At 34.9% G+C, this 15,231-nt stretch overlaps 1 protein-coding gene across 3 annotated transcripts in view; it reads left to right on the top strand.

Moving 5' to 3' along the window:
* The window catches only part of FAT4 (FAT atypical cadherin 4), a 175,151-nt gene that overhangs the window by 96,214 nt on the left and 63,706 nt on the right, over nt 1-15,231 (top strand). For all 3 annotated transcript variants that reach the window (XM_074396930.1, XM_010338361.2, XM_010338360.2), the window contains 2 exons: nt 1,514-2,436; nt 3,104-3,278. In XM_074396930.1, coding sequence (XP_074253031.1) covers nt 1,514-2,436; nt 3,104-3,278 — 1,098 coding nt within the window. The remainder of the gene's footprint in view (nt 1-1,513; nt 2,437-3,103; nt 3,279-15,231) is intronic.

Genomic DNA, 15,231 nt, shown 5'->3' with positions numbered 1-15,231 from the left:
AAAGCCACAACTCATAATGAGTGGGGGAAAATAAACTACCCTTTCAATGATTTACTCATTGTTTACCCTATAAAATTTTGTTAATAAGTCATTGCCTGAAAGTTATCTTCATAAATATTTTTTCTATGTTTCAAATTAGGCAAAGGATGTTAGAGACAGTAAAGTCACAGAATAAGAGTAACTGTGGTGTTTTTAAAAACAATGAGTTCTACATGGTAGAAAAAAAATCTCATACTCAAGTTAAATTTGACTTCTTAAAGAACTTGATGAAGTTCAAGAAAAGGCAAAAGTTAACTGAAGAATTCATAGAATACTGAGAAATAATTTTTTAAGGAAAAAGGGTGATTAATTTGTTCTAGATGACTTTTGCTAAAAGTGTACATCACTTCTCATAGGTAGAATTCAGAAACCTGGGTAGTTGAAATTAACTACCCAGAAATATAGAATATATATTAGAAATATAGAAGCTAGTTGTAAGTAATTCATGCTAGTAGATATTTGCTAGTCCCATAGTATACAACTTTATTAAAGGTGGATTATCTAGATGTACAATATTTTTGTCATAGTATCCTGTAATTTCCCAATGTTATTAGGATAAGATATAAAAATGCACATGTCATTATGGGTCAGTGAAGAAAACACCATTCTGACAGAAACTGACTTCTTTCTATTTTCACTGCTTATTTGTTATTTACCTTTGGTCACTAAAACAGTAAGATGATGTATATGCTCCACACCATCTTTATTATGAGAATATGTGCAATCATTTTCTGAGATGAGGATATAGATACAATTTTTTAAACTAAAAAATGACACATGATCCTAAGAAAAATCAACAGTATCTAAATACAGTCCAATAATAGCATGAGCATTTATATTTGGAAAATTGTATATGTAGTTTTACTGCTAACAATTTCCTTAAAAATCCTTTTAAGAAATTTTAAATATGTGTAATAAAATTTGAAAGGAAACTATTTTCTCAAAGGTCATTACTTAGTAGATGCTTAATAAAAATTAGTATTTATTGATTTTGACACAAAACATAAAAGTACACTTACAGCATTCATGATTAATGCCATACATCAGAACATTTTATTACCCTTTCTTGAAAATTGGTGTCAGCCTTCATAAATTACTGGAGTTATAAATGTTTGGCTAATAGTATATGTGTGGCACTGTTAGTACTGGACCCTCAGGAATTATGTGATAGAAACAAGAAAATATATAGAAAAAAAATCTGCTCTCTGAATTTACCATTTCAACACACTAGTAAGCAGCAAGCAGTATATAGATCATTTGTTCACCACATTACAACTTTTTATATCAAAAGTTAATAGGCAAAGAATTATGTCTATGTATTATTTGTTTTAAAATAACTGCAGTTAAATTATTCATAAAGTGTGTTTGGGTGCATGGTATATCAAACATGCCAAATTACTTGCCAAGTTTTGCTGTAGCTTGGTCTGAAATCAGCATAACTTTAAGAAAATTATTTTCTTCCCTTTAATTTCAGGCATTAACTCTCAATTGGCTTATAGCATTGCTTCAGGTGATAGCCTTGGGCAGTTTACTGTTGACAAGAATGGTGTCCTCAAAGTCCTAAAAGCTTTGGATCGAGAAAGTCAGTCCTTCTACAACTTGGTTGTTCAGGTGCATGACCTGCCACAGATTCCAGCCTCCAGATTCACAAGCACTGCTCAAGTCTCCATTATTTTGTTGGATGTAAATGATAACCCACCAACATTTCTTTCCCCTAAATTGACATACATTCCAGAAAATACACCTATCGATACTGTTGTTTTCAAAGCTCAAGCAACTGACCCAGATAGTGGCCCCAACAGCTATATTGAGTACACTCTGCTGAACCCTTTGGGAAGCAAGTTCAGTATCGGGACCATTGATGGTGAAGTGAGGCTCACTGGAGAACTGGACAGAGAAGAGGTTTCTAATTATACTCTAACAGTGGTAGCTACAGACAAAGGTCAACCACCTCTCTCTTCATCTGCAGAGGTTGTAGTTATGGTACTTGACATCAATGATAACAACCCCATCTTTGCACAAGCTTTGTATAAAGTGGAGATTAATGAAAACACGCTTACCGGAACAGATATAATACAAGTGTTCGCAGCAGATGGAGATGAAGGCACAAATGGACAGGTTCGCTATGGCATTGTTAATGGTAATACCAATCAGGAATTTCGGATAGACTCTGTCACAGGTGCCATCACTGTCGCTAAACCTTTGGATAGAGAAAAGACCCCTACCTACCTTTTAACTGTTCAGGCAACAGATCGAGGCAGCACACCCAGAAAGGATACCTCCACAGTCAGCATTGCTCTACTGGATATTAATGACTTTGTTCCTATATTTGAGCTATCTCCGTATTCTGTCAATGTCCCTGAGAATTTAGGGACACTACCCAGAACAATTCTTCAGGTCAGTATATTTAAATAAAGCAAGTGTTGTCTTTATTATAAGACATGGATTTGAAAACCTCCCCCCTTCTACAGCGCTTATGCTTCCCCTGTTTTCTTCTCATTCTCATCTATAAATGTTCAATTGCAGATACAGCAAATTTTGAAAAGGAAAAGTTTATAAACATCAGACCTAAGAACCTCTTAATTTCCTCATTGATGAAACTGTTGTATTTCAATAGCTTTATTTTGTGTATACTAATGTCGCACACATTTATGTATTTGTGTTTTTGTATTTTGTTCCACAAGGATAATATCTGCACATAGTAAAAAAATAAAATGATGGAAATGTTTGAAAAATGTGTTACAAATATTGTTCTACTCTTTCCCTTCATATATTGAACTCCCTAGGTGAAACTGCTTTAAAAATTTTCATGAAGCCTTCCAAAAATGCTGTGCATTAGTTTTGTGTATATTTTTTACACAAATAGACTCAGCTGATACATAACTATAGTGTGTCATTCTTATTTTTTACTTGAAAAATCTGAATTTTTCCAGAAATATATTTATGTCTTTGGAATCTCTTAACATGTTTTTACACCTTTTTTTTTAATGGATACATTTTATTTCATGAGATAAATTGTTTGTTTTACTCACATGGTGATATGTGATGTGATACTATTTCACAGGTGGTGGCAAGAGATGATGATCAAGGATCTAACAGCAAACTCTCATATGTTCTCTTTGGTGGTAATGAAGACAATGCTTTTACTCTCTCAGCCAGTGGAGAACTTAGAGTAACACAGAGTCTGGATCGGGAAACGAAAGAGCACTTTGTCTTAACGATTACAGCTACAGATTCAGGTAAGTCCATTACAACCTTGCTCATCTGTAAATATTTTCTGTGCCAGCCACTGTGGCTCATGCCTGTAACTGCACCACTTTGGGAGGCCAAGCCAAGCAGATCACCTGAGGTCAGGAGTTCAAGACCAGCCTGACCAACACGGTGAAATCTTGCCTCTACTAAAACTACAAACATTATCTGGGTGTGGTGGCGCATGCCTGTAATCCCAGCTATTTGGGAGGCTAAGGCAGGAGAATTGCTGGAACCTAGGAGGCGGAGGTTGTAGTAAGCCAAGATCATGCCACTGTTCTCCAGCCTGGGCTACAAGAGTGAACCTCCATCTCAAATAATAATAGTAATAATAATAATAATAATAATTCTTCATAATGTGAGTAAATGAAGTATTTTCTGTTTGCCATTAAATGAAATATTTGTTCACTGTTACTAGTGCTTGAAATTCTGATTGCCTCTATATAATTAATGGCATATAATTCACTTGATTAAATTTATATATAAGCAGTAAGTGCTTAAGGTCATCACCACCTAAGTTCTATTCCTGTCTAACAGAATGAATTGTTGCCCTATAAGCCAACTGAGTACCTCTGGATTACATTCTACTGCCTGAGCTAGGAGGCATTTAAAGTTTTTTAGCTTTGGAAACATCCTGATGGTTCCAACCACCTCTTCTTCTCTGACAGACATGGGTGAGTCAGTCTGTTAGGAGGAACTTTCCTAGAAGAGGTTCAGTGTTCAGTGAAATATGCACGCTGCTCAAGAACCCACTGCTAGTTCCAGGGAGTGTAACTGTATAAGTTCCTGATGCCATCAACCTGGAAAATCAGTGTAGGGGGGAAACCAGGGACTTTGAATTATTAGTATAAGGATAAGTAACAGAAGTCTAACCCTAATTTCTATTAAATAAGAAATATGCAGATCAGATGTGTGAAGATTCTGCCCAATAGAGTTATGGAGGATCCTGAGTTATGGAGAGTGAGCGGTCAGATGATCAGTATCATTAAGATATGTGGAAGCCTGTCAGTCAAAGCTTTAAAAATGATGCTGAAGTCCATGATGGTAGGCACAAATGAGTTTCGGTGACATTAGTATCTTAAGTCACGGAGTTTTGGCAGTTCTAAAAATGAAAGCATTAAGTAAACCTTGTTTCAAAGGACAGCTCTCTATGAGTGCTTTTTTTCAAGTTCCTCTGAAAGACTGGCTGTTCTGAGGCCACTGGTGGAGAAATACTCAATTAGATGTCTGAAGATCACTTGCTATGAGTGGTACAGAAAACAGAAGTTGTGAGGAAAGTTGGACTGGATAATCTTGAAATTAATTTCCTTGAATACTGTTGATATGAATAATCCTTTTTTTTTTCAGGAGAATGTGAGTTTTAGACATTTGGTTTTAGAACAGGTTTTAGACATCCTACTTTCCAAGAATGAGTTCTCTGAAAGATAACTTAAAATACGTATTCGCTGTTTTGGTTCAAAAGTCAAGCTGGTAGATGACATGAGAAATTTCAGAAAAAAATATGGCCACTATTAGATCCCAGATGCAATGTTTTTCTCAAATTTTTAGTGTTCGGAGGGCCTGGACAATATCAATGTGTTTTAAAGAAAAAATGTTTGAGAGTTTAATTCTTTATCTCACAAATCACCTTTCCTTTGCATTTTTTTTTTGAATTATTACCTTAGCCCAGAGGTAGGTAAACTTCATCAATATGGTATGGATTGAAGTGGCAGGTTTTTAATCATGCAAACCACTCAATCTTTCAATGTGGAGGAAAGAAAACATTGCTGTTTCAACTCTCATCGTATTTTTATTTGTGACTGCATGGTTACAGAGCAGCACATATGGAAACTACTCCTGCCTACTGCTTCAAATAAGCTACAACCACACTATTGTATGTGTGTGATGCTAAAAGTTACATTACTAAATTACAAAACCAGAAAAGGGGATAATAATTGTGGCTTATTTTTCCTGTAGATAATTGCTAAAGAAACTCCAATTCCCCTACTGATGGTATTTTGCTTACCTATAACTGAAAGTACAGATATTTGGCCTTCATTATGCATTACTTAGTGTTATTTCTTGTAGAAACATATACTGTACCAAGTAGAAACTCATAGGAGGCTAACCCATTCACCTGGTAGAGTAATGCAGATACCACTACATGGTTTAAAGGAGAGTTTTCTCTAAAGTCCTTCTTATGGGTTAGGCATTCTCTTCCTAAGTAGCCTTCCTTACATGAGTTTGCCTTACCAGTTTCTCATATATGCAATAAATAAAATAATGTTTCAAATGTAGTAAGTAGCAGGAAATTATCAGAGTAACTAGAAGAGTATACTTTAAAAAATTAATTCAGATAACTAATTTAGAAATGAAGACATGTCCTAGAGCTAAATACATAGTCTTTATAGTTAAACCTCAATTCACATCCTACCTCTGACATTTGCCAGCTGCATGACCTTAAACAACTTTCTTATTCCTTCATGTTTGTATCTATGAATGGAAATGCTAATATCTATATGCACATTTATTTATCAACTAGATAAAAAGAATGGCTTATTATAGCCATTAAGGTCAGTCAGCATGTTTGCTAGACATCTCAAGCTTAGTAAGGCCAAAGAAACACTTTTGAATTCTTTTCACCTCCCTACCTTAAACAAATTGCTCTCTGTCCACCATTTCACAATTGCTTAAGGCAAACCTTGTTATTATTCTTCATTCCTCTTCCTCTGTATACCATATCCAACAAATTCATTAACAAGTAGACTCAGCTTCAAAAATATCCCAAAGTGTCCTGAATTTATCCACTTTTATTTACCTCCAATACTACCTCCTTAGTCTAAGCTAGGGGTAGTATGATAGTTTTCTAACTGCCTATCCTTTCTCCTACATGGTGTGTTACCCAAGAGGCAACAGGTGAAATTTAAAAACTATAAATTAGATCCTGATACCCTATTTCTTGCATAGAAACCCTGCAATGCTTTCTAAGAATAAAATTTAAATGTCTTACCATTGATTACTTGGCATTAAATACCTGGTCTCTGTCCATTTATCCAAACCCCTCCACCACCACCAGCTGCCACCTTTATTTTAAGCCAGCATGGTGCAGTGGCCCCAGCTCACCCTTTGTCTCCTCTCAGTTCTGCATTTAGTATTATCGCATTATTAGATTGCAATTGTCCAACATATTTACACCAATGAAATCAGTATATGCTTTGAATCTAGTTGGCCTGTTTCTTGAAAGCAGTTGCTATACATATACAATCAGGCTTCCTTACAAATGCCAAATTTTCTGCCACATTGACCTTTTGCACTTGTAGTTCTCTCTGCCTGGAGTTTTCTACTCTATAGCCAGCTGTTTGGTTGGTGGTGGAGGACAAGGGCATTGGTGTCATGGTCATTTTGTCATTATTTTAGATAACATGTCAACTTCTCAGAGAGGAGTTATCTGACCACCAATGTTATGTTTGCCCTTGCCCTCTCCCTAGTGTCACTCCATCAAATTACCTTTGTGATTTCTTAACACAGATTGCTATCTCAAATTGTACTCTTCTACATAATATATATGAGTATGTAGAGTTTGTTTACCTTATCCATCTTTATCAGATTTCCAGAGAAAGTAAACTTCCTAAGTCTTATTCAAAATGAGATTCCCAGAAACACTAAGAACAAGACCTGCAACATAATAGGTGCTTAATAAATATTTGTTGATTGATATATTTGTTGAATAATGATAGTTATAACTTGAAAGACAACCTATTATTTTAATATGCAACTGTGATTTATATTTATTTAACATACTTATATTTAGTTTATTGTTATATATATTGATTTCTTGTAGATTTTTTTTAAAGAATCTTCCAAAAGAAAAAAGTGCGATCATTTTTAACTCATGGCTGAAATTCCAGAAGATTTTGCTACATTGGCTGTGGTCATTCAAATTGACCTCTGTTTTGAAAAGCAGCACAAGTGTTTAAGACTTTGTGGTGTTTAGTGTGATGTGATAAATTGCAGTCATATGTAAGGACCCAGTGAAGCATTTTATGGCTTTAATTCTGTTTCAAGTGCTTAAAATACTGCTTGAGCTATATTCTCATGACTTTCCCCTGAACCTTCTGGCTCTGATTCAATTCTGTTATCTATTAGAAATTTATAGGCAGGTCTTATTGCTATGCTGTGCTTTACTCTCCACCTTTTCTTAGTATGATTCATAAGATCTAATTCAAATCTGCAAGACCAGAAACTACATGCTTTTGAACAGTTTTATCATTTGGCAATTCTTTGATACCTAGGATTCCCAAAGCAAAGACTTGTGAATCTTCCATAGCTCCCAAATACCCAAGCACCATCTAAACACATGCGGCAATTAGTTTCACATAGCTTAAATATAAGAGCCCATCATTTCACATCAAATTAATATAAAAAGTTTGCTCGTTTTAAATTTTCTTATGGAAATGTTTGTGTTCAAATGACCTATTCCAACAGATATACATTTATGCAAGTAATTTGACCAGATCTTTCAGCATTTTTTAACTCAAGATGAGCTTATGTCCTCAAAAATAAATTTAAATGATGTGAGATATTAATACCTGCCACTACTCTTTCAGGGAACTGATTTAGCATGTGAGAATGCAGTAAAACGAACTGCTATGACAGTTTAGGGATGCTACAGTTATATTCAGGATGGGCTTGGAGGAGTTTTTGCAGGAGTTTTGGAGGAGTTTTTAAAGAAAGCTACATATGAAAAAATTCTAAATTAGAGAAATCGGACATTCAGTGATGACTTTTTGGCCAGAAGTTTTCTTGGAGATAAGCCAATCAACTTCCTTTATTTTCCAGATAAGAAAATTGAAGCCTGGGATAGATAAGCAGTGTGACAGAACTTGCAGACCCAGGTAGTGGTGAAGTCAAGTATAACATCCAGAATTTCTGCCTTTCAACTAAGTTCATGCTCATCTACACCATATTTATTAAATATTTTTAAAGAAATCAGGATATTCTTTAAAATATATTGCTGACTCTCTCCATGATATAGACTTACAAAATGCAACTTTAAAAATCTTTTCTTCTTATAGGTTATTCATTTCACTTTCATAAATGAAACATTCAACTCCTATTTTTCTTTTCCTAATAAATAAATGTGTGAAAACATTTTTAAGTGAAGCCAAATTAAGTGGAAGCAGTAATTTCAATATTGATATTTTGAAAATAAGCTTAAATTTAAACATTGTTCAAATTTAATTCCTAAATAAAGAAGATATAAAGAATTTATTAGGGTTTATGCCTAGAAGATGATAATATTGGTAATTATCACTACCAATTATCATTTTGCATTAATTACAATCAAACTATGGTGCTAATTTAATTCACCTTATAAATAAGTTCTGATTACAGTTAACGATGTGGTTTGGGGGTGTCCCTACCAAATCTCATCTTAAATTGTGGTTTCTATAATCCCCATGTGTCATGGGAGGGACCCATGGGAAGTTGTTTAATCATAAGGCAGTTACCTCCATGCTGTTCTCCTGATAGTGAGTGAGTTCTTACAAGATCTAATGGATTTATAAGGGGTTTTTCCCCATTTGCTTAGCACTTCTCTCTCCTGCTGCCATGTGAAGAAAGACGTGATTGCTTCCCTCTCCACTGTGATTATAAGTTTCCTGAGACCTTCCCAGCCATGTCAAACTGTGGGTCAGTTAAACCTCTTCCCTTTATACATTATCCAGTCTCGGATATGTCTTTATTAGCAGCTTTAGAGCAGACTAATACAGGTTATTGATATCACAGAGAATACGGCACTGCTGTAAAGATACCCAAAAATGTGGAAGTGACTTTGGAACCAGGTAACCAGCAGAGACTGGAACAGTTTGGAGGGCTCAGAATAAGAGAGAAAAATGTTGGGAAGTTTGGAACTTCCTACAGACTTGTTGAATGGCTTTGACCAAAATGCTGAGGTGGTATGGGCAATTAAGTCCAGGCTGAGGTGGTCACAGATGGAGATGAGGAACTTCTTTGAGACTGGAACACAGGTCACTCTGGCTATGCAAAGAGACTGGCAGCATTCTGCCCCAGCCCTAGAGATCCATGGAACCTTAAACTTATAAGAGATGATTTAAGGTATCTGGCAGAAGAAATTTGTTAAGTGGCAGTACATTCAAGAAGAAGGAGAGCATACAAGGTTGGGAAATTTGCAGCCTGACATTGCAATACAAAAGAAAAAACCCATTTTCTGAGGAGAAATTCAAGCCCATTGGAGAAATTTGTGTAAATAACCAGGAGCCAACTATTAATCACCAAGACAATGGGGAAAATGTCTCCAAACCCTGTCAGAGATCTTCTTGTCAACTTTACCCATCACAGGCCTGGAGGCCTAGGAGGGAAAAATGGTTTCCTTGGCTGGGCCCAGGGCACCTCTGCTGTGTAAAACGTAGAGATGTGGTGCCCTGCATCCCATTTGCTCTAGCCATGGCTAAAAGGGGCCAAGGTATGACTTAGACTGTTGCCTCAGAGGGTATAAACCCTAAGCCTTGGCAGTTTTCACATGGTGTTGAGCCTGCAGGTACATGGAGGTCAACAAGTGAGGTTTGTGAACCTCAGTCTAAATTTCAGAGGATATATGGAAACACCTGGATGCCCAGGCAGAAGTTTTCTGCAAGGGCAGAGCCCTCACAGAGACCCTCTGCTAGAGAAGTGTGAAAGGGAAATGTGTGATCAGAGCTCCCACACAGAGTATCCACTGGGTAGTGCCTCATGAAACTGAAAAGAGGCCACTGTTTTCTAGACCCCAGAATGGTAGATTTGCCAACAGCTTGCAGCTATGTACCTGGAAAACTGCGGGGACTCACCACCAGCTGGTGAAGGCAGCTGGGAGTGTGGCTGTACCCTGCAAAGCCACAGGGGCAGAGCTGCCCAAGACCATGGGAGCCCACCTCTTATATCATCATGCCCTGGATGTGCGACATCGAGTCAAAGGACATCATTTTGGAACTTTGAGCTTTGACTGCCCCACTGGATTTTGGACTTTTGGGGACCTGTAACCCCTTCATTTTGGCCAATTTCTCCCATTTGGAATGTGTGTATTTACCCAATGCCTATACCCCATTGTATCTATGAAGTAACTACTTTATTTTTGATTTTATAGGCTTATAGGTGGAAGGGATATGCCTTTTCTCAGATAAGACTTTGGACTTGGACTTTTGAGTTCCTGCTGGAAGAAGTTAAGACTTTGGGAGACTGTTGGGAAGGCATGATCGTGTTTTGAAATGTGAGGGCATGAGATTTGAGAGGGTCCAGGGACAGAATGATATGGTTTGGCTGTGTCCTCATCCATATCTCATCTTAAGTTGTAGTTCCTGTAATCCCCACATGTCCTGAGAGGGAGCCATTGAGAGGTAATTGAATCATGGGGTCAGTTACCTCCATGCTCTTCTGATAGTGAGTTCTCAGGAGATGTGATGGATTTAGTCTGCACATTTCATTCTTCTCTCTCCTGCTGCCTTGTGAAGGACATGTTTGCTTTAGGTTCTGTCATGATTGTAAGTTTCTTGAGTCCTCCTAAGCTCTGTGTAACTGTTTGTCAATTAAGCCTCTTTCGTTTGCAATTTGCCCAGTCCTGAGCATGTATTTATATCAGTGTGAGAACAAATTAATACAGTCAGTGAGACAATTTCACTTTTGTGGCCTTATTGATATGTAATAAGTCTCTTTATATTGTTTCTTCAAAAAATGTTTCTGGAGCTCTCTACTCCAGATTTTCTTCTAGGTCCTGAAGATACACTGGTGAAGAGGTCTCTGTCCTTATACAGCTTACATTATAATCATAAAAATAGACAGTAAAAAATAAACAATATAGTACATAGATTTGGAGTGTTAGGAAACATGATATAGTTAAATAAAGCAGATTAACTGGCTAGAGAATGTTAAATAGTTACATATTTTACCCATTTTGAAAGTTGAATTTTTGGACTTGATGATGGAATTGGAAGTATAGGAAGCTTAAAAAAGACAGGAATCTGGCATGAGTCCTAGAATATTGGGATGAGAAATTTGGAGATGGGGAGAAAAAATATTAAAGGGTAAATTACCAAAACTTAGTTTTTGGACATATTAAGTTTGAAATATTATAACTAATTGAGATGTCAAGTAGACAGTTAAATATAAAAGTTTAGTTCTCAGGGAAGACATTCAAGTAGAGTTATATCTTAGGAAGTCATAAACATTAGATGATATTCATTCTATGCACACTAAGTGCTTGTAAGTTACAGAATACGTACTGTATTATCTCAGTTAGTCTCACAACAACCCTGTAAGTTAGACACTAGTATTTCAATTTTATGGGTTTATAAAACAACCAACAAAAATTTATATTATAAAAGCTAAACAACCTGTCGTTTCCATTCAGCTGTTTGTCAGTGAATACAGGATTTGAGGCCAATCCACTTATTAGGTGATGATTTCTTAACAATTATTTACCAATTCCCAAATGTCAGGTTTTCTACCATATTCTGTTTTATATAGACTATGTTTATACAAATTTCTTCTCTTTTGTTTAAAGTTTATTTTTATATTAACGAGAACATTGGTTTAGGGAGGAAAAAAGTCTTGTGGTTCTTTGTAAGCAAAATACTTGGTAAAGTCATAATATTCATAAATTAGAAATCACAGCATTACTCTCCTCAGCATTACTCATGTTTGTTAGTGATCCAAGTATTATTCTAAACCATTTATTTAAATAGCATTCTTTTAAATCAGCTACTCTTTAGTTAGAAAAAAACATTTCTACCTAGAATTTCATTTGTGTTTTCTTAATATAAAACTCAAAAAATTGTATTTCCAAAATTCTGTTATTTAATAAGAGCTAGAATTGCCAACAGGTTTCATAGAATTGAAATTTGATAAAACAGTTTCAGTCTATTATTCATTTACTCCATGTAAACCATAAATCTGAGTATACAAAGGAAATTAAATTTTGAAATGGCAATAAATTATGTTTAAAATTTATGCAAAATTTATATAAACTGAATAATAAAGATTATATAAAATCAAAACCAACATGATTTCATTATGAGGATTCTATTCTTTCCAAAAAAGTTTTCTAATTTTATCTTTTTAAAACAGTCCTTTTTAAAGCTTATTTTGATTAGTATTCATAAACATATAATTTGATATTTTCACTCAGGAGGCAGGCAGAGGTAGGTTGAGTTTAGAATTAGGTGGTAGCCTCTAGTGTTTCAGAGTTTCAACATCTGTGTTGAGAATTTGGGTTTCTTTAATGTCCTCTAAATAGTTATTCCTCATAATGTGCTTTTTTAGGCATTAAATATTTAGTTATTATTATATTTTATTTATAATTTTTAAAAACTGTGATAATATATACCTATTATTACATTTATCTTTTTAATGATTTTAAGTACATGGTTTAGTGATTAAGTATATTCACTTTGTTGTGCATTTTTTCATTGACATTGCCATAGCATTACAAATTATTTTAGTTTTACTTCTTGCTTATATTTAGTATATAATTTATCTTAAAGAAATAAGTGTTTATGATAGATTCCTATATAAAAATAATGAAAAAAATCAAGTGATACTTAAGTGTGTATATATCTTACTTATATAAGCATATATATAGAACTAGTTAACAGCAATACATTATTTTTAAAATAGAATTTTAAAAATACAGAGCTGTTGGTAATATTTAAAATGTTGCATACTTATTTGTTTTGTGTGTTTTTTTGTATTTAAATTTAAATCTAACTACATCATCTTCAGTGCTAAAATAGGATGGCTGAATTTCAATACCTTTTTAGTGAAGGGCTTATTACTGTGAGAAAAATGAATTTACTTCATGGGAAAAAAATAAACTATAACTTTATTACAACAAACACCCCTAGTCAGGGGACCCATTCACCAAATGTTTAATGTCAAGAAAGAAATCAGCTTTGTTGCAAAGCAACAGAATTAAGTTAAGCAAAAATTCTATTTCTGTTGAATAGCTTTCTATGTTTCAGAGAAGTATTTTTGATTTATAGGTGCTAACATAAAAAATATAATCATCCTGACATTTGAACTTTAATCATTTAAACTCATTCCTTACACTTTTTATTTGTGTATTTTCTGATAGAGAAGTTACATGAAACTTTTTCTTTTTAAAATCTGATTTTAAGTTTTAGGCAGGGTGCAGTGGCTCACGCCTATAATTCCAACACTTTTGGAGGCTGAGGCAAGAGATCACTTGAGTTCAGGAGTTTGAAACTATCCTGGCCAACATGGTGAAACCTAGTCCCTGCTAAAAATACAAATATTTAGCCAGTTATCATGGCACGTGCCTGTAATTCCAGCTACTTGGGAGGCTGAGGCAGAAGAATCTCTTGAACTTGGAAGGCGGAGGTTGCAGTGAGCTGAGATTAAGCCACTGCAGTCCACCCTGGGCAACAAGAACAAAACTCATCTCTGAAAAAAAACAACTTACTTTAAATTTTCTTGAACTTCATTTGGTATATTTAAGCTGATTAAGCTACCAGTCTTAAAGGCAATGCTATGCTAGTTATTAGTTTAATTGAAAGATTAAACTGTATACAGTCTCTCTCTCTCCCCCGCGCTTCCCCCCGCCACACCCCCACCATGTGTGTGCCTGAGCACATTTTGGTTCCTGTAAACTTTAAGATACGCCATTCAGAATTTGGGTTTTCTTTTTTGGTTATTTTCTCTAAAAACTGAAGAAGATTTTTATCACTCTATCCATGTTTATCATGTATATATCTATATATATATGAATACATATATGCATACATATGTACACACAATATAAACAACTTTACAAATTTAAATTTGAAATTCTTTTCATCTGACGACAAATTTTAATTAGGCTTTTGACTTTTAATTGGAGTTCTGACTTCTAATTCAAATATCCGCTACATCCTCCTAAACTCTACAATTACAAGTTTCTGAGACCTTGACTTTTACATTTATTTATATATTTTACCCCTTTCATTGGTTCACTATCCTCTATCAGGAGCCCGTGTCATTATATCCTGCCTCTTCTTTGTGCCTGTATCTGGTTCTCATAAATCAATCCCAGATGAGATTGAACAATTTTGCCCTATTATGCCACTACCTATATAATTCATCATTATCAGATCTATTTGAGCTAAACACTGGCCCTAGTATTCTGATCCTTCTCATGGGATTCAGGTTTAATTGGGACCTTCTGTTTCTAAGTAGTATACTATCTGCAAAACTTTGACCTTTGTCTGTAGTCTTGTTCTCTGACCCCAGCCTTAGGCTAAATCCCAGCCGATAAGACTATAGTCCTAGATTGTATATATCTAAGTGTTCAATCCATGTAATCACTAGACCAGGTTTTCATGTATAAAATGAGAGAAAGAGTTAATACAGACAGCATCTGCAATAAAAGTAACATAGTTTTATCTGAGCTTAATTAACTTAGAAACTTGTTTTTTTTTTTTTTTTTTTTTTTTTTTAAGAATTCAAAATTGGCTCTCTGTCTACTGTGGCTAAATGTAAATTGGTTAAGTTCTTTGGGTCTTGAGTTGTTTAACAAAATTAAATAAGAATACCTACTTTATGGAATCTGTGCATTAAATGAGTAATGCATATATAAAATATGTATAGATTTGGTATCAAATGTGTTCAATAAAATATGTATGTGTATATATGTACCCATATTTCAACCTATATATAAACATGTGTGTGAGGTTTACAGATAATAATTCTGATTTCAGTTTTTCACATCTAATGTTGAGGCTCTGCAGTAACTTACAAGAGGAAACCAATAAATAGGCAGTTGGATCTGATAGCCAGAAAGCTTTGGACTGAAGATAAAGTAATAGTAAACATTGTGCAGCACTTCAAATAGGATATATCCACTGCATGCTGGGAAACAGTAAAACTCCAGACGACCTCTCCACACAGTTAAAAGGAAGGGTTAAAATCAAGCAAACA

This window comes from Saimiri boliviensis, chromosome 3 (assembly GCF_048565385.1).
Source record: "Saimiri boliviensis isolate mSaiBol1 chromosome 3, mSaiBol1.pri, whole genome shotgun sequence".
Lineage (NCBI taxonomy): Eukaryota > Metazoa > Chordata > Mammalia > Primates > Cebidae > Saimiri > Saimiri boliviensis.
Note: the sequence above shows the minus strand (reverse complement) of the source record. Positions and strands in the feature narration are given on the sequence as shown.